The sequence below is a fragment of the Ptychodera flava genome, chromosome 8 (genome assembly GCF_041260155.1).
Source record: "Ptychodera flava strain L36383 chromosome 8, AS_Pfla_20210202, whole genome shotgun sequence".
Lineage (NCBI taxonomy): Eukaryota > Metazoa > Hemichordata > Enteropneusta > Ptychoderidae > Ptychodera > Ptychodera flava.
In genome coordinates, this window is record NC_091935.1 from 29,872,486 (window position 1) to 29,895,569 (window position 23,084).

Here is a 23,084-nt window from a genome sequence, read left to right on the forward strand (position 1 = left end):
ATCATGCGCGTGTACATCACGTGTCGTCGAAATCACATATTAGAGTTTAGTCAGACTGACAATGAACCAAATGTTTCTTTCGAGATCCTGTGATTGGTTAACCATGGCCATACGCTCCGTATTGGAGACACGCTATGAATAACTGTGTTCCACTTTCCAAAAGCCATCAAATTTCCCGCCACTATGAAGGAGTGGACGGAACACGGCCACTCATTGAAGGAGCAAATATGGCCAAGGCGGCAACATGCCAGCACTCGTACGCGAATTGGTACTCGTACGCGAATTGGTACTCAGTGGGTAGACTGTCTGAGTGGCAATCGCCCAGGGCATATAACGTTAACATCAACATAACAACGCGAAACGCAAAGCGAGGACACTTGAAGCATAGCCAACGCTATGTACATAATATTTGAGAAAAGGCACTGGTTGATTCAAATGTGAAAGAAATCCGACATACCTTGCACTGTACGTTCCAACGTCGATCAGGTACACATTGTCGAAACGCTAGTCTGTCATTGTGTCAACACGAGATGCAATACACGGCGCTGGGACATGTATCGCGGCGTTTTTTTTGCCGACCGGCGAAATATATCGTATTCCGTTGCGTTAAGAAAGTTGTATCGACGTTATTCTTTCAGACTTTTACTGGAAAAGTTGTCATCGAAGTAAAATCCGTGTGTGTTAAGTACACAGACACACCGGTTCTATCTAGTAGCTGTCGCTGAAACAACTATATGGGAAATCTGAATGTATCCCACAGCAGGTACGCAGTACGCGGTGATCTACTATCGATCAGAGATGAGTCGCTATGAATGTGGAGCTAGTGTATGTATGTGACACGGTCGGTTAAGGTTCACCTCAAGTCGCTAAACATTGATGGACGCATGCGCACAAAGCGTTACAATATGGCGGACCGAAGAGGAAAAGCTAGCATCTTGGATCGCCCCCTTAGCAGGGGAAAGGCGGAGGTACGTGTGGTTATTGTAGTATCACTTCGCATAGAGGTAGATCTAAATAGCGCAGTTCAATTAATGCAACCTCTTACGGTACCGTATGGCCTTCCATACCCAAGAACACTCCATAGAATATTTGAGGTTACTTTAGTTTAGGCCTGGCAATGGCATAGTGGTGGTAAAGTCGCTTTTTAGCATGATACGTGATGACTTGTAAATTGATTGATAAATTATCAGTCTATGTACTTTTCGACTGACAGGATAATGTTATACAAACTTAGATATACGAATGTCGCAGAGCTCAACATATATTCGTGATTGTGCAAAACTGTATAGTGTAACACGAACATGTACATACTACATACAATAATACACGCGCTCGTGTGCACTGTTGCCTGTGTTGGTCAGTATCGGTGCATTGGCACTGCCACAGAGTTGTACAGCCGAGCCGTCATACAGTTCGTCACTGCTCTAACTCTCATAGGCCCACGAATCAACTCGTCAGATATATGTCTGGAGAGTTTTTGCCACTACTCTACATGGTTCCGCATGCTGGTGTGAAGGCAGAACAATTATGATTGCGTTTATGGGGTAGCAAGATTTCTTGCATGAAATATGCCACATATGAAATATGCCACTGCAGGGGAGTTTTAACACCTATCCAGGCATTCTACCTCTCATATATATATATATATATATATATATATATATATATATATATATATATATATATATATATATATATATATATATATATATATATATATATATATATATATACCGGTATATACATAGATACATATTTTATAGATACACACACACATACACACTCTCTTTCTTAGGATGAAATGTTGCCCACAGTATAAATTATTGCATGAGACATATCTGGCTCATCCCTAGAGAGACATTTGTGTACCACACCTTTCAGAAAACACTAAACTTGTCTTGAAGTGTTCAAACTACCCATCATTGAGGTCAAGAATGAAGCTATCCAACTTCCTGTGGTGGAAAGCATACTTCACACTACTTTCTATATTTGTAGTAGTGTTTGCACAGTATTTGAGTAGATACTGTGCTGTGGTGACTCTACCCTGCCAAAGCATGCGCTTTGCATAATTATTTTTCCTACCATCCTGAGGGCGGTAATTTTATCAAGCATCAACCCACAGTAATTTTTTTCACATTAGTACTTTAATATCAAAGGTCAAAGGTCAGATGCATTTATCTATACAAGTTTTTTGCAAGTTTTCTTTTGAATATTTTTTAAACCTAATCCTTGGAAGTTCATCTTTCACCAGCAGGTCAGGCTGGTTAAAACCAGTGGGGAAGAAAATGTCCCATATGTTATGTTACATTTTGCAAAGACTAAAACATTTGAAGGTCACTGAAAACAGGAATATTGTATAATTGTGTGCATGACTTTTATTGACAAAACCTGCTACAACATGTAGTGCTATGTGAAATTCGTCTAGGTATTCAATGTCGGTTTTTACTGGCAGATAGGGAAGTGACAAGTCTGGCAGGATAAGGGTTGACACTGATCTAGCATGTAACAAAATATTTATGTACACAAAAGTGAAGGTATCAAGAATTACCAACTCAAAGAACAGCTATGTCAATTGCGTCGGTATTGACTTTATTCCAAGAAAGCAGCATAGAAACAATGATTTCAGTGAATAAATGCTTGGAGCTTTCAGTGCAAGCTTACTTCCATGGGTATGCTGTGTTCTCATAAAAAGGATGATTCTTGATAAAGTTATCCCCTCCAAAACACCTGAAATCATGTAATAATGTAAAAGTCCAATATCTGCTTATTATATATACATGTATCATCTAAATACAAAAGACAAGCACAACATTGTCCTTTTGGTGGGCACACTATCAGAATATCAGGCTGCTCTCAAGATTTTTCTCAAATTCAAAAATTACGACTACGATCAGTTGTGTCATTTAATGATATCAAAGTTGCAGTGAAAGTCAGGATTGTGGTATGTGAACTTTATTCATTGCTCTGGAAAGTTGCTCTGTGTCAAGGCAACCAAAAATCAAAAATCATTGACATAAATATTTCTGTGGCTCTGCATTTCCTTTGTATATTCAACATTACACATAGTTTAGATAAACAAATGATGTATTTAAAACTACTCAGAAATTGATAACTTCCATGCATCACCTTCATTTAGTGAATTCATATAATCAGGTGATAACCACTTTTGTAATATCTCTGTTTTAATGATTAATTAATCTAATAAGGCAAAAAAGAGATGTGTTTCTGGTCAACGTGTGCATCATTTCAGGACCTACGCATCACATCTTTTTAGTTGTTGACATACTCATCAGTACAGCTATCCTTTATATGGCGCGTAATCCATGCCAAAATTAATACCTTACATTTTGAGCCAAACTTCATTCAACTCTCGCTCAGTGCGACCCAACTGTGGCCACCTTCATTCGGCTCTCGCTCAATGCGACCCAACTCTCGCTCAGTGCGACCCAACTGTGGCCGACTTCATTCAACTCTCGCTCAGTGCGACCCAACTGTGGCCGACTTCATTCAACTCTCGCTCAGTGCGACCCAACTGTGGCCGACTTCATTCAACTCTCGCTCAATGCGACCCAACTCTCGCTCAGTGCGACCCAACTGTGGCCGACTTCATTCAACTCTCGCTCAGTGCGACCCAACTGTGGCCGACTTCATTCAACTCTCGCTCAGTGCGACCCAACTGTGGCCAACTTCATTCAACTCTCGCTCAGTGCGACCCAACTGTGGCCACCTTCATTCGGCTCTCGCTCAGTGCGACCCAACTGTGGCCGACTTCATTCAACTCTCGCTCAGTGCGACCCAACTGTGGCCGACTTCATTCGGCTCTCGCTCAGTGCGACCCAACTGTGGCCGACTTCATTCGGCTCTCGCTCAGTGCGACCCAACTGTGGCCAACTTCATTTAACTATCGCCCAATTCCACATCCAATATTGTCGCCAACCTATCCAACTTTCACGAAAACTCATGCGACTCGTGTAATGCATTCACTTTCCGCCACGACTCGTTTGAATCATGCTCCCTAGATTACCTTTGAAGCTCAACTCATTTGATGACTCTGCATTCGTCTTGCTTTTTGAGCTGAACGCATTCGTGTCGGGGGATATTCCGTGTTTGGGGGGGCTTGAATGGGGCGAACCATTTTTGAAATGGGCGCCACAGCATGCGATTCAAATGAAGGCACTTTTGAGTTTAAACAAACCACACGTGATTTAGAGTCCACTGCATTTACTTTACGTATGTGAAGGTGATTCTATGTTATGTTATCGACTCTGATTTTACTTCCAATTGACATGTGGACCGTGCCAGAATGTGGTACATGGCAGCCAACCCATCATTAAAGTGACCAACTTTGCCATACAACACGAGCCGTCACAACGCGTCATAGCGACGTCACATGACGTCATTAATATATTCATGTGTTTTCTGTCATTGACCTGGGGGATCCAAAAATTTAACCCGAAAGTGTGTTGCGGAAGTCCAGATTTACAGTTCCAACAATGTCTTTCTCTCTACCTCCATGGTTGTTGTCACAGTTAAATGCCATGAACTGAGGTCATATCGGTATACCGAAGATTACTGAATCACACAACCAAGCGGAGGGATACAAAACAAGAGAGCGACTGATGGAGGAGCCCCATTTTTAGTTCCGAAACACTCAGTCAACGATACCTGGCCCAAAATGAACCAACGAGTTTAATGAGTTTAATGACCAGTCGCACGACTGTTTACACTCGCGAACTACTGCACAATGAAATATCGGCCGTGTGTTAAAAGAATATGTATAAACAATGCCCGGATGTTGGATTGATTGCGAGGAAAAATAATATGTATTAAAAATTTGCCAAGTTTTCTTTTGATACCACAAGTCGTACGGTGATACGGAGGATTTTTCGATCATGGCTGGTCTGATTACGGGGTCTTGGCGATGCACATGGGGAGAAGAAGAAAGTAGTCTTGTAACGATTTTCTTCACGACCGGTCGTGGGGATAAACATCGAGAGAAAATAAAGTATATTTTCAAAGTTTTTCCTTCGAAACGGGTCGTAGGGTCGTTGCTGTAAAGTGTTGAATTTTTCTCCGACATTTTAATCCACGACCGGTCGTAAGGTCGTGGCTCATACGCAGATATTTTTTATTTATTTTACCACATACGTAAATTACATGTTGACCTACGTCGCTCATTGATTTTATTCCAAAATTTCCTTTCAGTTATTTTATAAATCATATCAAACTGCGCACTCTCTGTGACACAAATTCATCAGCCGGGTTCTGGGCAATTTACTGCAAATCCAGAAAGATAGCAGAACTCAGAATTAACTTAGAGGTAGTTCCATATAAGCTTTATCGAAATGGGTACTTTCTAAATCTTTAAATGCTTGCGTTATGGTAGGTGTCAAAATTAACGATCTGATTTCCTTACAAAATGAGAGGCCGCGCTGGTCGCCATGCTAATCAGACGATACTAGCGATCCTGGCAGGCAGGCTATGACCTCTGCCTATTCTTAGTTTAATGTTAAAACCATAAAACCAAGAAATCTAGCTGTTGTTGTTATTATTATTATTGTTGTCTGTATTGTTGTTCATGTTTATTAATCGTGATGTTGTTGTTGATAAATGGAATTCAACTAATATAAATGTTGTGTTGTGGCTGTTTCAAACGCAATGTAGATGCCATTGGAAACGCTACAAGGACACCATCATTCTTTGACACGATGGGGCGATGTATACCAACGTACACTCTCTCCATGTGCATGTGCACAACCCCACGACCGGTCGTGAAGGAAAAACTTTGAAAAACTACTTAACTTTCTCCTGACATGCATCGCCACGACCCAACGACCTTTTCTTCAAAGAAAAACTTTGAAAAAATATTCTATTTCTCTTGGCATTTATCGCCACGACTCTACGACAGATCGCGAAGGAAAAACTTGTAAATATATTACTCTATTTTATCCCGACTCGTATTTTATCGATGTCGATACGGTCAATGTACTGTGAAAATATTGTATGACTTGATGATTTAGGCAGGGTACAGTACGCAATATACGCAAATTGTCCGAGTTGAAGTATGAAACTTTAAAAAATCAGGTGGTAAACAAAATTATGAAAAGCCTCCGCTGGACAAATAATTGTGAACGACCTCCAAGAAAGTAATTATAAAATCTGAAGCTGTCGGTGATGTTGGAATCTCCAGGAATCACTGATCATAGTGTACATAGGTAACCATCCTTTAAGGCAATCTGCACATTGCAAATGTCCAGTGTTTTTGTAAATTGTTCTCTTACATTAATTCGATTGTAAAGGATATATCCTTGGGCCATTTCCTGTCGACTTTTATGATTTCAATTTGTTTTGTCTGACAAGGCGATTGTAAGGACTACGTATTTAGCAGGCTAATATTCGACCCGTAAAACATCGCCAGCTGTACGCATACGCTGTGTGAAGTTGCCCTCATTTTCCTTATTGAATAGTCACGGAAGTGAATAGCGCAGAGAACAAACAGTAGAGAGAAATTTGAAACGGTGCGGAGAATTGTCTCCCAGCAGGGAGATTTGAAACAGCCTGCGGAGAAATTTTAAACAGTAGAGAGAAATTTTTAAAGGCACCAAGATTTTCAAACAGCGCGGAGATTTTTACACAGTGCAGAGAGTTTTCAACAGCGCCGAGATTTTTACACACTGCCGTGAATTATTTTACACAGCGCGGAGATCTTAACACAGCACGGAGAGTTTTCAACAGCGCCGAGATTTTTACACACCGCCACGATTTATTTTACACAGCGGAGATTTTTTAAGAGCGCCGAGATTTATTACACAGCGCGGAGAATTTCCATGAGCGCAGAGATAAATTCACACAGCACGGAGATTTTTACGCTGCGCAGACAATTGTTGTTTTCGTCCATGGTAATCGAGTGACACGATGACATCGTACAAACGAGGCAATGCGACGGGCAACTCAAGTCGCTTGTTGCACTGCATATACTATATGTCGGGTCATTTTTTTCAGATCCCCTGGCTCACTGGCAGAACACATCTGAATACGTCATATGACGTTGGTATGACGCGTTGTGACGTCTCATAAGCTTCCGTGTTGTCGGAGCAAAGTTAGTCACTTTAATGATGGGTTGGTTTATTGTAAACCACATTGTGGCACAGTCTACTTGAAGTAAAATGAGAGTCAAATAAAATACGATAGAACCTCATTCACACACGTTAACCGACATAGTGTACTCCAATTCACGTATGGTTTTCTCAACCCAGAAGTGCCTTTATTTAAATCGAAGGCAGCATGCAGCAGACCCTATTTAAAATTGGTTTACCCCAACAAAGTCCCCCCTTCACACGGACTGTCCCCCGACACGAATGCGTTCAGCTCAAAAACGAGCTTCAAGCACTGTAGTTAAAATGAGTTGAGCTTCAAAGGTAATCTAGGGAGTCCGATTCAAATAAGTCGCAGCGCAAAGCAATGCATTTCAAGAGAGTTGCATGAGGTTTGCGCGAGTTGCATGCAGGTTCGTGAGTTGCATGTAGCTTGGTGAGTTGCATGTAGCTTGGTGAGTTGCATGTAGCTTCGTGAGAGTTGCATGTTTGTTGGCTCAAAATGCTAGGTGTTAATTTTGGCATTTCAAGAGAGTTGCATGAGGCTTGCGCGAGTTGCATGCAGGTTCGTGAGTTGCATGTAGCTTGATGAGTTGCATGTCGCTTCGTGAGAGTTGCATGTAGGTTGGCTCAAAATGCAAGTTCGTGAGTTGCATGTAGCTTCGTGAGTTGCATGTAGCCTCGTGAGTTGCATGCACGTTCGCGAGAGTTGCGTGTAGCTTTGTGAATCGCATGCAGTTTCGTGAGAGTTGCATGTACCTTCGTGAGAGTTGCATGTAGGTTGGCTCAAAATGTAAGGTGTTAATTTTGGCATGGATTACACGCCATAGCTATCCTTTATATACCTCTTTTGCATTCTTAAATATGCTTAAAAGAAAACGAAAATATTTTTTAGCCAGTGATAAAAAATAATAACTGTTGCATCAATAGTGCCGAACCAGCATTATTAGGAATTAAAAAAAAGGGGGAAAAAAAGAAAGAAAATCGCATCATTGCATCACCTTTACTGAATGTCAAGGACCAGAAACAAATCTTTTTTTTTATCCTTATACATCCCAAATAAGCAGTTGTACTCAGAACTCAAATCATATGCATGATATGGTATTCAACTAATTTCTCATGAAAGTTGTCATTTTGACAACTATTTTTTACCTCCTGTTCCACGAGACTTTGCTGAATGCAAAGGCTCCCAGTGGCATCTCATTCTTATATGATATTGTATCTTGTTCTCGATCTATAAAACCTTTATTTGTCATTCCTACTAGATTGACTGAAAATCCTTCAAAAAAGGATGATTTTTTTGCATACAGAATCGAAAGACTAACATTTTCCTTGTAAATTAAGAAGGCATGATGCTGTTTAATTTAAGATGAACTTGCTTGTTTAATTGCAGGTCCTTGAATCCAACTTCAATGTCAATCATATGGTTAAAAGAAATGAAGATGTCAATAAAACAGGATGTTTATTTAAAGTTGTTTTGTTAATTAAACAAAACACTCCTTACCACAAAGTCTTCCCTTTGCAAGAGTTCAGAAGCCTTGTCAAGCCCCAATGCACATTAGACATAGCTTTGTTCACAAATACTATGCACTCAAATTGCACATTACCTGAAGGTTACTTTGACAATAATAAGAGGATGTTGATGACAATAAATGAAGCATTTAAACAAACAATTATACATCCGGTCATTACTTAGTCATTACTTGTATGCGTCTTTGCCAGTGGGAACCATTGCATAATGAAGATTTAAACATCCCATCCACAACCAGTCTGATGTCTGATATCAAGGTGCATGTGGGCCCATTTATGTCATCCTGTCCAAATTTGGAATATGTTAATGGCTATGCCATTTGAACAACTAAAATGTGTATCATGTCATAGCCATCCAGTATGAACTCAAATTTCTTCCCGTATTTAATATGACAGGATTGAATTTGTCTTCAGCATTCCTTATTTCACTCACAATCACCCATTTTCCACCTCTGATTCTTTTTATTAGTCCCCCCGGACGGTGTCCGGGGGGACTTATAGGTTTGGTCATGTCCGTCCGTGCGTGCGTGCGTGCGTCCGTCTGTGCGTCCGTCCGTCCGTCCGTTCACGCAGCTATCTCAGATACGCCTGGAGCGATTTTATTCAAACTTAGTACATAGATTACTTTATATGTCATACATATGCACGTCGATTTGTTGTTTGATACGATCCAATATGGCCACCAGGCGGCCATTTTATTACGATTTTTTCATGTACAGAGCCATAACTCAGGCATATTTAAACCGATTTTATTCAAATTTGGTACAAGGACATTGACCTATGTCATACATATGCACGTTGATTTGTTTTGTGATACGATCCAATATGGCTGCCAGGCGGCCATTTTGTTATGATTTTTTCATGTACAGAGCCATAAATCAGACATGTTTCTACCGATTTTATTCAAAGCTGGTACAAGGACATTGACCAATGTCATAGACATGCACGTCAATTTGGTTTGTGATACGATGCAATATGGCCGCCAGGCGGCCATTTTGTTACGATTTTTTCATGTACAGAGCCATAACTCAGGCATATCTCAACCGATTTTATTCAAATTTGGTACAAGGACATTGACCTATGTAACATATATGCACATTGATTTGTTTTGTGAAACAATCCAATATGGTCGCTGTGTGGCCATTTTGTTACGTTTTTTTCATGTACAGAACCATAACTCAGACATGTATCAAGCAAATTTATTCAAAGTTGGTACAAGGAGATTGACTTATATCATACATATGCATGTCAATTTGTTTTGTGATACGATCCAATATGGCTGCCTTGTGGCCATTTTGTTATGATTTTTTCATGTACAGAGCCATAACTCAGGCATATCTCAACCGATTTTATTCAAAGTTGGTACAAGGACATTAACCTATGTCATACATATGTAAGTCAATTTGTTTCATGATATGATCCAATATGGCTGTATGGCAGCCATTTTGTTACAATTTTTTCATGTCCTTAGCCAAAACTAGGGCACGTCTCAACCGATTTTATTCACCGATATTATTCAAACTTAGTAAAAGGACATCACAAACCAAATTCATGAAGAAGACTCTATCCTCTCTGAGGACTTGTAATCAAAAACTGAAGAAACGCACTATGATAATCCTGTTACCCCCAAAGGTGAATTAAAGAGCTGGTAACTATGACTTTTGATGACTTTTCTTACTATTTTCTGTTATTGTTTAAAATATCAACTGCAGTTTCCTGTTCCACTCCCCCAAACATATTTAGAAACACAGTATTGAGCTTGTCAACTTAGCCTAAACATGTACAGACTGCATTGTCTTTGCTGACTTGGAATTTTTTGACAAAAACCAGCAAAAATTGCAGCTTTCATCACGATTTGAACAAACCTGATACAGATCATCCTTAAATTAGAAGGTTGTCCAAACCAATCAGACAAGCTGTTGTAGAGAAGATTTTTTGACCAATAAAAGGAAAAATGCCCCAAATACAAATATTCAAATTTTACCACAATTTGAACAAAACCACATGAAGACATCTGTAGGAACGTCATATCAAATTTCAAAGGAATCAGACAAGCAGTTTAAAAAAGATGCTTTGACCTAAAACAGGGAAAATGCCCATGAAATTCAAATATGCAAATTTCACCATGATTTGCACAAACCTAACAGAGGTCAACCCTATAAATCTCCATGCCAAGTTGGTACATAGCAATCAAATAACCTATTTTAAGAGAAGATCTTTTGACCAAAAAGAGGAAAAAATGTTCCAAAAATACAAATACACAAATTTCACCACAATGTGAACACACCTGACAATGGTCAACCCTAGAAACCTCCATACCAAGATCCAAAGCAATCTGACAAGTGGTTTCAGAGAAGATTGTTGAGTTAAAATGGGAAAAAATTTGCAAAAAATACATATTTGCAAAGTTTACCGCAATTTTAATAAAGCTGACTTAGTCACCCCTAGGAAGCTGCATATCCAATTTCAAAGCAATCCGACCAGCTATTTCAGAGATTTTTTGACCAAAAATGGGAAACATTGCCGTAAAGTACAAAAAATACAAATTAATTTCACCTCAGTTTGAACAAACCTAACAAAGGACGCTAAAAGCAACCTACAGTGCATAACCAAATTTCAAAACAATCAGACCAGCAGTTTCAGAGAAGAAGTCAGTTGTTGACAGATAGACAACGACCGGCAATCAACCTATTGATAAGCTCCAAGTAACTGACAGCAGAGCTAATAAGAAGAACAACATTTGTAAGTTTGTCACATTCTAGGCAACACAAAATGAAATTTTGGTTTTCATATCGTCAAAAGTGATGTCATCAGATACAGCTCACTCTCGAAACAGTTTTTGGTCAAAATTTTAATTTGGTCTGTTGTACGATGTAATTTTCTATCATCAAGTCAGTTTGGGTTTCCATAGCCCCAAATTAACAAGCTACATTCAAGACTTCAGCATTTGCGTCCAGAAGTAAACCTAAAACCAAGCACAGCAAGCTGGTGTTGTCTACCTGTTCTAAATGCACACAATCCCTTCAGGTATCAGCAAAGACTGCATTGTGCCAGCACCCACATGCAACAAGATTCTCTAATTCAGAAACTCCGGAGGTCAAAAAGTCATTCTTTCAACTAAATGTCTTTTACAGTTACAATACGCAAAGTTGTGTAATCATCGAAAACTAGTTTGACAAAAAATGGATTTCAAGAACATGCCGTTACATGCTCTCTAACATTTCACAAGAAAATAGAGTCAATCACTGGTCCAAACCGATTATTCTATTTTACGCTTTTGATCAAGGGCTGCATAAAGTTGAATACATATTCTGCTCTGCATGTTGACCGGTATCTGCAACTTATTCTAACTTTTTTTTAGAATTTGGTACAGACCATTGTTCATATTTAACAATAAGATACAAAGGCCACTGTGCTGCAAAAGAGTAATCATTAATATAAAATCATATCTTGTACAATAGTTGTGTTATATACATGATCAGGCTTTTCATATGCTTGAAGTGTCAGTTAAGGGAGCCTTCAGTAATTACAGGTAGGGGTGGGCCGGGGGAATTGGGGGGAGGGTCACTTTTTAGAAAACAGTTCAAGGGGGAGGGTTACTTTTTATAAACCTATCTTGGGGGAGGGTCACTTTTGACAGAAGCTGATATTATGGTCAAAACTCTGATTGTCCATGTGATATTTCCTGAATAGAAGTCACCAACAAAATACGCACACACTTAAAGACCCCAATGCATAGTGAATTTACATTTTGGTGAAATTCCAAAATCAAATTTTTTGCACAACCATGAACTTGAAACCACTCTAGTCTAATCAAGAACAATAATGTGAATAATCAAGCATACATAAATGCACAGATTTATCTAATTTTGTACCGAAAAAAAATTATTCACAGTTTCATCGTAGACCCTTATGCATAGTGTATTGACATTTCAGTGAAATTCCAAAATCAAATTTCTTACACAACCATAGACCTGTAACCATTCTAGTCTAATCAAGAAAATTGATATCAATAATCAAGAGTACACAAATGCAAAGATTTACCTATTTTTGTATTGGAAAAACCTATTCATAATTTCATCATAGACACCATGGATAGTGAACCAACTTTTTAGATGAAATTCAGAAATCAATTTCTTGTACACAAATGCTCATTTTACTTCCCTATTCAAGCAAAGTACATTTAAAATGCATTATCAAACATATATAATATACAGATATAGCATGTTTTGTGGGGGAAAATTGTCAATAATTTGCCTGATTATAGACTCCATGTATTATGATTTGATACTTTTGGATGAAGCACTAAATAGTAAATCAGCTACATCTTGCCTTCTTATAGTTGCACAAAATATGGTGACCCTCCCTACAATGTATGAAATACCATATCTCTTCAAACATTCTTGTGTAATAAATTGCGACTGTCCCTCCAAAAACACCAGCCCTCCCCTTTGTAATTTGTCCCTAACATAACAATTGAACCAATTGTTATGTAAATTAGCTGATACTGTTTTAGTTATTCCTGGGGAGAATACCGCAGTGGTTTGGGGGAGGGTCATATTTTAGAAAGGAGGATAGTGGGGAGGGTCACATTTTACAGTACAGGTGTTCGCGAAATTCCCCTGGCCCGCCCCCCTGTAATTACTGAAAGCTCCCTAAAGCTCCTTTAATTTCCAGAATTTTTCACTTGTTTGAAAAATACAGACTGGAGTCCTGCTCCGCAAATCAATTCATCAATACAGCCATTACATGTGTAATGTCCATTATCATTATTGACAAGTAAATCTTAGTCCACAGCTAAAATTCATTTGTCAAGAACAAAATAATGTATTGTATGTTGTGTTTGCATATTTTACAGAGAAGATGAAGAAAATGTGCTTGTTTCCAAAAAGAACATAATGAAAATATCAAAAGCTACAGCAATTGTTCCTTTAAACTAATAAGGAGAACCCCCAACCTTGACAGAAGTGATGATAGGGGCTTTACAAAGGCTGGAAGTTGGTGCATAGGTTTTTGTTTACAATGTATAATCCCCACTGGTGGGTTTTGATCCCTGGGATTAAAGATCGTCACTATTACCACAACATGTTGTAACATCTTAAATGGAAAAAATTTTGAAGAGTTTTTAAAAGTCGCATTCAACTAGTCAGCATTTACAGTAGGAATGAGAACTGCAATACTTTGTAGGGTAAAAACATAAATAGGAGCAAGTGTTTCAAGGTCAGGGCATGTCAGTGTAATAGTGAGACAGTATGTACAATTAATAGAGAGCAGTGAATTTCAAACAGATCAGTAAAAAGTGTCTGCATCAATTTGCAGTGTTGGTGTTATGATGCAATAACATTACGAAACAAAGTGATCGGCAAAATATATGGTGTTTCAGAAATTAGAAAATTTTAATGGATTTCGTACCTTTGCCATTGATTTGCCAAAATTAGCACTCTTGGAGAACTTTGATAGTCAGACAACAAGAATGAGATGATATGCCACATTTTTGCTAATATTGTGATGTACAACCCTTTGAGTGCTAAAGTCAATTTTTGTAGTCTTTATAAAATGTACCCCAGTCTGATTTTTTCAGATTTTGCCAAAATTTTGATGGAAAACTGTAGCCAACGAAATGTGATATCCATTTGGTCTAAAATTATCAAAACAATTCCGGAAAAATTCATAAAAATTGGTAAAATGTTGTACTAAAATTTTGGTGGGAAAAATTACAGCACTCAAAGGGTCAAGTGAATGAAAAATAGTAAACATTTTTAGGTAAGCTGTGGGAGACTATTTGTATATTAGACAGATCATGTGGCAAAGTTACTGTATCGTAACCTTTATGATCATTATTTCACCCGACATTCTTGGCATTACGCATGTTTGTTGATATCTGTCACAGCAAATTGAAAGACATAAAGAAAGTCGAGATCTCCCGGTATGGAATGTCACATATGTACATGTACTCCACTGGTGTTTTAAGTATCGTTTAAAAATTTGTCGACTGCCAAGAGAGATCATCACACGAGGTCATGTGATCATCAACTTATGTGTCTTCTTCTCCCCCTGCAGGTCAACATCAGCACTTTTGCGCTGCTTTTTTCGGAGATGGTGCAATATTGCCAAAACCGCGTTTACACTGTGCCCGAGCTACAGACAAAGTGAGTAATAAATGCTTTGAAATTCCAAGGATAATCTTTTCCCTCCATTGATCCCAACAGCCTTTCTTCTTTGATCTGAAATTATTCCCTCGTGATGCTATACTGATATTCGTAACGCATGTTTCTTCTTAAGTGGCTTATAATAAGGCACACTTCAGAGCATGAATCAGTGTCTCTCTTGAGTATAAATATCTCTCTTTATGGAAGCTGAGGGATGCAATTGGCATTTGTGTGACAGGCTAAGATTACACATTAAGAAGTCACATACCTATCAGCCGGAAAAAGAAAACTTTCATTACCTAGTCTCTTAAATTATCAGCATACTTTAAGAAGTGATCATTAATTTTGTGTTTATTTAGTAGACCAATTTCATACAAACTTCTGCGGCAGGATTCGCACATGTGGCCACCACTGCCCTGCAAACTTTCTGCGTTGTTGGCCATTTATCAAATGAACAACTACACAGATATGCAATGCTTGTGACATGGCTCAGATCTAGGTTCCAAGTAAAGAACTTTGATTTGGTCCGCAAAAGAATTCACGAAGAATGTGACAGCATGCGTAAATAGGAAGTAACTTTCACATCAATTATGCAGTAAAGTTCAAAATAATTGTCAGGTGTCTTCTTTCGTCTTGTATGCAGGTTGTCAGAGCTTGGACAGCATGTAGGCTTCAGAATGTTGGATCTGCTTTTTATTCGAGAGAAGAATTTCAAAAGAGAAACAAAATTGTTGAATATTCTGTTGTTTATTAAAACCACCCTTTGGAAAGTAAGTATCCATATATCTTATTAATTATTTTTTGCGAACAATATGATATGAAGTCTGTGTTTGGGTATTTTCTATGAATGTGAATTTAAAAAAACATTTTTTGATTCTATTAGAAATAAAATCTTATCCTCTTTAATTTGTGTGTAAAAGACACATACAGTATGTACAGATATTTACATAAATTATTCCCACTTTTGTGGTTCAGGAAGTGTTTTAGTCTAAAAGGCAGGATGTTAACCACTTTACCACACAAGTAGCAATTTGGACTTTACATGATCAAATGAAATGTGATTGAAGTCCGCCTAAGTGGCTTTAGAAATCACCCAGATGTTTTTCTTGGTTACATGTTACAAACAGCCATTTTCGGAAAAGACCCTTGTTGGTTTCCATTCATAAATATGAGGGTTTTGCTAGATACCTTATTTGGTATTGGGGTGGTGTAAAACCGAATAGGCTGCAAAAGAGCAGTTGTGCTGTGCATGTAGATAGAACACTATGATGGATTTTTCAAGGACAAAACGATAGAATTACTACATTGGTTTGTCAATGTCAAAAGTGGTTAATAAAATTCGTTTTTGAAGAGCACCAGGCCATAGCATGTTTTGGGGTTTTCTGGAAAACAACAAGATACTAGACAAACCAGTGGTATGTATGCTACTTCTAGGCAAAATTTCAGTCTTACTAAAAACTTGATAAACTTCTTTTCGTTTCTGTTTTGCCGGACATAGCCAACATTTTAGATCATGTTCTACTTCTTGCAGCAAAAACACTGCCTTGGTTCCACTGCATTTGAAATTGATTGCCCAGCTCGGTGTCTGACATCTTCAAATAAATAATCGTGGTATCTGTTGGCATGCAGCTGTCACTGGTGGCTAGACAAAATCAGCGTTGGCTGTTTATACTCAAAAGTTATGTTTATTTATATATTTTAACCTTGCGTCATGTCTTTACTTTGTCAAATAGTCACCCGAGTGTTAACACCATGGTCAAAAAAGGAAAAAAAATTAAATAAGCAATTGTAGTACGCATGTACTTTTGATAGGTTTGCTATACGTACCTAGCTCTGTGTTGATCAGTTGTACTTTACCATTTGATTTGATATCTCATAGTTTTGGTTTTCTGTGCACTTTAAAGCTAAACAATGCAGACTAGCAAACATGCGTTAGTTTATTTCATGGTACATCAGTGTTGGACAAAAACATGCATATTTTTTGCCTTGTCATGGCACTGAAATAAATCAGTCAGTGCGGTGAAAATTATTCTTATCTGAGAAAATTATTATTTTGTGTAGCCTTGTTAGTAGCATCCTAACAAACTCTCTAATTACACACAGTCCTTATACACTGACAGCAAAATGGCATCAAAGTTGAATTCATAGTCTAGTATCTCACCGTCATTTCCAGCTTAAAACAATGAGTTTGAAATCAAGAACTGGTCATTAGATTATGGAATGCAGGACTTGGTAACACTGGGGACAGAATTGTTTTCTGAAACTGAAAAACTACTGTGGATGTGCAGTGGCTGTTTCTGAAATCTGTAAGATGATTTGTATGGGATTGCAGTCACCTGCAGCAACTACATAACACATTTCCTGAATTGTGGAAAACGGACATTTTATGTCACAACTACTCAAAGAAATAAATAACCTAAGTGTCATTGGTTATAACAGACAAATGTACCTGTATCTTAGTAACCAAATAAAATATTCAAAGGCATCTTGAAATCATTTCAAATTTATGATGCGTGAGAAAGATGGCCATCACTCTGTTTTGTTATATCTGACTGTATTGTATATGTTTTGTCCTCTCCATTGTGACATATGGCTGTAGGGATGACAAACAGCCTTTCAAGTGAGTTAACATGTACAGAGGGTGATCTTCTTGCCAGCTTGTTGAACAAGGATGAGAAGGCAAAAGGTTCTCTGCTCGGGGAAAATTTTTTTCCCTGAAACAGATGATGTGCCATTCATTTGCTGTATCGAATGGGACTGCATAAAAAAATCCAATAGCAATATTCAATCAGACATGCAGTGATTTACTTAAAAAAACTAGTTGTGGCTGATGAGAAAAAAATTCACAGAAACAGGCGGCCATGACACCATCAATTATAGATGTAAAATTTGTAGCGTGGTTAGGTTTATCCAACTTGATAAGTGTGTGAATTTAATGGTCTTCAGTTTTTTCCTCGCGATGTTTTGTATCACTCTGTGATCACACCGCCCAGATGGAAAGCAACAATAGGATTAATACAGTATTGTCACCCACGATACTATCATGCAAATGTCTTATACTTTTATCACACATAATACATAGACATTATTCAATTTGCTGAAGTCAACAATAGGTGAATAAAGAGCTTTGCCCACATTTTGTCCCAATCATAATTTTACGTAACGCTTTCCAGTTGACAATAGTACGTTTATACTTTTTACATTTCATTCGCGAACTGGGGATTTAAATGGAACATAATTTGTTGAAATTCAGTAAGGATTACAATGTCACAAATATATTGTAAACTTGTATAGTGTGTGAAGCTCAGTGTTGTGTATTGTATGTCCCATGTGTAATTTTCAATTCTTAGAAAAGGGTGTGGATTGAGAGAGAGAGAGAGAGAGAGAGAGAGAGAGAGAGAGAGAAAGAGAGAGATCATCTTTCATCTGCAAAAATTTGTTTCACTTGTCTGATAAAATAAAATCTCTTAGTGTACTCATACATCGTTAACACTTTCTCATATTTCACATCAGTTTCACTTGCCAAATTGTTTTTTAAAAAGAGCGAAAACAGAAACAAGATACATTAATTCAACATTTCTTGCATCCGTTTTACCAAAAACTCGGCAGAATTGACAGTGTCGGTGTATATTTTTCAAATATGTCCATTAGCCATCTTTTCCACATCTGGCTGCTAATGGCCTTCGATCCATCAAGTTTCCCCAGCAGAGAGCCCGCTGTAATCATTTACTCAGATTTTTGTACGCAACACGCTGCAGACATTAACAAGGGGATTTCAGGTCAAAGTCCCAGACTGTCCTACAGCTTGATTTGCATGCTAAACAGCAATTTTGACTGATTCTGGTAAGTGAAATGTGGCTGAACTCTGGCTAACCTTGCCAGGGGGTGATAAATCTCGTTCCAAGGACTCATTCATTCTTCAATACTTCAAATTGTGAAGTGAATATCCTCATGTTATTCTCCCACCGAGCTTAGGAGACTAGCATGAAAAGAGCAACTCAAACAGAATTAATGATGATTTGCTGTGTTTATTTTGCTATGAATTATTCTGTCCATGTTTTATTTCCAAGGCAGCCCCTGAAGTGTGATTCACAGCTCTCAGATTTCTCTGTATCGATATAAGGCCTTCGTCAAACAACCGCCTGTTTACCCAGAATGCATCTGGGTTGATGCATCGCTGAGAGGGATTGATGAAAAAACAGTTGTGCTTGCCCTGTTTACTCTGCAGACCACAGATTCATCATCAATTTTACATACTTCTTGTATTTGACACAAATACAGTTCACAAATCAAGAAATAAAACGCAGTATTGGGAAATCAAAAGAGAACACAAAATGACAGCACCTGGGTGAAGATCTCAATGACCTCTCTGGTTATATGTTGTTCATTTTACTCTCCATGTTACATCATAAAGGTTCTAAGATTACTGAGCGCACTCCTTGAATTATTTTTATTCTCAACAGAAGATGTCGACAAAACATTTCAGTTTCAAATTAACTTTGGCAGAACTGTTTCTCATCTCACAATGCAATAAAATACGGTGCCAATTTATACTTCTGAAATTATTCCAGACATCGCTTTGCCATCCACTGCATACCTACAATGCATGATACATTGCTGATTGATGCTCACACTCGTGTGCTCATTCCCCCAGTTCTGAACATGTAAATCAACAAAAAATACTCAACGTGCTTTGCAAATATTCAGAGATCCTAACTTCAAGAAAGCGTAGGCTTTCAGGACCACACATGACTCTGCACTCGAGGGACAGTCGGGCTGGAGGGGTGTTTATTGATGTGTCTACTTTGTAGACATTGGCAATGGTTGTTTAATTACTCTGATAGACGAAGCAAATCCATTTGACGATTTCTAGGACTTATGTAAGGAGTTTGTAATCTTTCACATGTCTTGTTCATTTTTTTCAGACTTTGTTTGGCAAAGAGGCTGACAAATTGGAGCATGCCAATGATGACGAAAAAACATGTATCCTTGTGGAATGATGAGGGATAAATTCTCCAAAGTTGCGATTCTCTGTAGTGTTGTTTGTGTTGGTATCTGTTAACCAGCAGTGCAATTGTGTGGAATGTCTTTTGTAAGGTAAACAGACAACTATCGCCTGAAAAATTATTACAATCTCTGTGTGATGATCTGCCATTTTTTTCAACGAGTGGGAGCAAATTGGCCCGGGTTGACAGTTTGTTTACCTGACTGGCCTGCAGCGTGCAACAGTGTGGATCAGCCAACCAAGCATTGTGATTCACATCTTGAGAATCTTGTTACAGTGTGTCACTCACCAGTCGAGTAGTTTACTCAGAAGATTTGTTGAAATTCCCCCTTTTAGTCTGTCAGTGTCAGTCAGCGTCAATGATTTGAGTTGAGTGCACAGAGTGTGTTAGGCCTTGTTATCGACAAGAATGCCAGAATGTTCAGCCTTTGCAGTGAGACGATTGTTCTATGTCACTCACATCATCTGTTACACACACTCACATTTAGACGTTAAACTAAACTAATTGTCTTGGGTCACAGACCCCAGTAAGCAAACTTTTCTCATGCCTCTTATAGCGGAGATCTCCACTGTCTATCAATGCCCATTGTTTTTAACAAAATGCCGTGTTTTCTTTTTTTCTCTTTAGCTTTATGTTTCTCAGCATTGCACTGCCAGTCCATTCCTCATTGTAACTCTGACTACATTAGAATGAAATCCAATTCGAAGCAACATTCACAGGGTCTCGCTACCAGTTAATTTTAGCTATTGATACCTTAATCCGAGTCAACAGAACAAATTGGTACAAATCAGAGCTTGTCTGAGGGTGCCCTCAGTGATGAATAGATACTGTCTATACCAGTCGAATAGATACTATCTACTATACTGGTGAGCTTTGAAGGCTATCTTAGGGGGTATGATAATCATACCTCCTAAGATAGCCTTGAGAGCTCAACAGTGTCCCTGTGTACTTCAGTCTTGTGCCAAAGAAAGCTTTGCTGTTCAAGGGAACAGATTTGAGTGGCTTTTAGTTTTTTCTTCGACAAGCATTTTTGCACAGCAGCGTGAACATGGGAAAATAGACAACAAAACCATGTACATCATAAGGATGAATATAAGTCAATAAAGTTAATTCAACAATGTGCCTTTTAACTCTTTCAGGCCTAAACCCATAGGGGTAGTTCTGGTAAGTTACCAGAAAGCCAGGATCGAAAGGGTTAAGGTTGAATGCACCAGGGGGACAGATATGCGGACTTTCAAATTTTTACAACTCTTTTCTGGCCTACCACTTGTGAGGCTTATTTGAAAGCTTATGGTGCAAGAAAAATTGTCACTATCTTTGTTTGTCCTTGTATTTTTCCCCATGAACATTAGACGGCCATTTTGAATTTCAAGTATCGGTAAATGTCAGGTAGTTTGTTTCTCTGGTATCAAACTTTGCATGGTGACCCCAAATTTTTATCTTGATTTGGTAAGAAAATGGTGAAAGTGTCGTTGAGGAAAATTTTAGCAAAAGTTTAAGTGTTTCACTTCTGAGGCGCTTACGACCTTAATACAGAAGACTGATAGTGATAGAGAAAGGGACAGAATTGGAAAGTGCATGTTACTTACACAAGAGTGCATTACCTATACTGGTATCTTGTGTAAGGACAGTCAGATTAAATGGTTATTTCCAAATCTCTCCATTTTCAATGTAAGTGAGTTGGTGCATGCTGTCTCTGAACACAGAATATGTCATTTCTGTTATATGGTTATTGTGTTTACCCCTTCACAGAGGACTGAATCACTTTCCAGGCACTAAAAGGGCCTTTTTTTTTCCCTCGGTGATCTTCTTCCTTTTGTGTTTTGTCGGGAGCCCCCATTTTGTATCATGTCCGTTAATTAAATGGTACACAGGATTTCTTTTGACGGACTTTTCTATAAAAGTGAAAGCGGCCACAAAAGAATGTCTGATGGGAACTCTACTAGGGGATTGAAGTGATGAACAAAAAACATGATCGTCAAAGGCAAGTCTGGTCATCAATTACCGAAGAATAGGCAGAGTAGGGATAAAAAAGACTCACCCTGCAAAAAGCGGTACAAAGATCAATGAAAGAAAACCCAGAAGCCGACTCTAGGTTAACAAAATTATTGTTTTAACATCAAATCATCAGAGATCAAAGTGAAACCCGAAGTGTTTTCCTGTTTTGATTAGTTTTTGTTGTCGCTGCCATGTCCCTGGTATTGTTTCTAGAGCGGTATCTTCCAAGCTTTGATATGGGTGCCGCCGATCCTCCCCTTCTTTGCTCTGACAATGTACATTGTTTCTGTAGCTTGCAAAAAGAATCACTTTGATGTCTCAATATCAACTTACCGCTGAGTTCAATGCCCTCCCCTTTGTCCTTGGCATCATAAGGATATAATCAGTGCCTTTTGTCTCCTTGACATGCCAATCCTCTTACCCCTCCCCTCCTCCCCCCCCCCCCCCCAAATTTGTAATAGAACCACCATTATCTTTAATGGTGTGGTTGATTCTAGGTACTCAGAATTATAGATTAAAGGGATGAAGGCCTGGCAAGTGCGTGTTTATTTCTCAGCATTATGACGCTTTTAAAGCAATTTGACTCTTTGATTCAGGACCAGGTTACAAATTTTTCCTTTATGAGCTTCCCTTGGAAAAAAACAAGTGAGAAAAATTAAATTTGCAAACTCTAACATTTTTGGATACACATCTGAAGATGGCTGCAAACTTACAGCACAATGCAGGGTATGCATAAGACATGGATCTTCCATAACCAGGTACTAGTGTTTCACAGGTACCACAATGATACTTACCATAATCAAGGAGGGAAAAAACTGCTGTATGGATTTAAAATAGAGAAATAATTCATTTAAAAGCATGAAGGGTTTTGAAATTGAGGTGTGAAACTTTTGTCGTAGAAGTGCATGCATAACAGCCTATGCTCTACTGCATCCTGTTCTGTGCGTTTTGCATCAAGTAAAACTTGTGTGTGGTCACACAACTGAGAGTGGGAAAATTGTCTGAAGAGCAAATCAACCGTATCAACTTCAGGTTATTGACCTTAATGAATACGTTTTACCTCAGATTACATAATTGAGAAAGAATCACTAGTGAATAAATTTATATCAGTGCCAAAGGATAAAGGTGAGTGTTTTATCGTTTTGTCTAATATTTCTTGTAGAATTGGGTATATCAAACCGTAGGTTTTAAATATCCTCATGCTGTTACAGAGTTGTCAGTCATTAGTGAAGTTGGTATTAGGATAATTGATCCTGTGGTTGTTTCCCTGCTGTGATCCGCTACTGTTATATCCTTTTGCAAGAGAC

At 38.4% G+C, this 23,084-nt stretch overlaps 2 protein-coding genes across 3 annotated transcripts in view; one reads left to right on the forward strand and one right to left on the reverse strand.

The window, feature by feature from the left end:
• Nucleotides 1-627, reverse strand: part of LOC139138995 (A disintegrin and metalloproteinase with thrombospondin motifs 6-like) — a 76,237-nt gene extending 75,610 nt beyond the window's left edge. For both annotated transcript variants that reach the window (XM_070707676.1, XM_070707682.1), the window contains exon 1: nt 458-627. The gene's annotated coding sequence lies outside the window, so the exon portion shown is untranslated. The remainder of the gene's footprint in view (nt 1-457) is intronic.
• A 194-nt stretch (nt 628-821) lies between these two features.
• Nucleotides 822-23,084, forward strand: part of LOC139138998 (trafficking protein particle complex subunit 5-like) — a 58,363-nt gene continuing 36,100 nt past the window's right edge. The window contains exons 1-5 of the mRNA XM_070707684.1: nt 822-968; nt 14,685-14,773; nt 15,417-15,543; nt 19,699-19,756; nt 22,843-22,902. Coding sequence (XP_070563785.1) covers nt 828-968; nt 14,685-14,773; nt 15,417-15,543; nt 19,699-19,756; nt 22,843-22,902 — 475 coding nt within the window. The 5' untranslated portion in view covers nt 822-827. The remainder of the gene's footprint in view (nt 969-14,684; nt 14,774-15,416; nt 15,544-19,698; nt 19,757-22,842; nt 22,903-23,084) is intronic.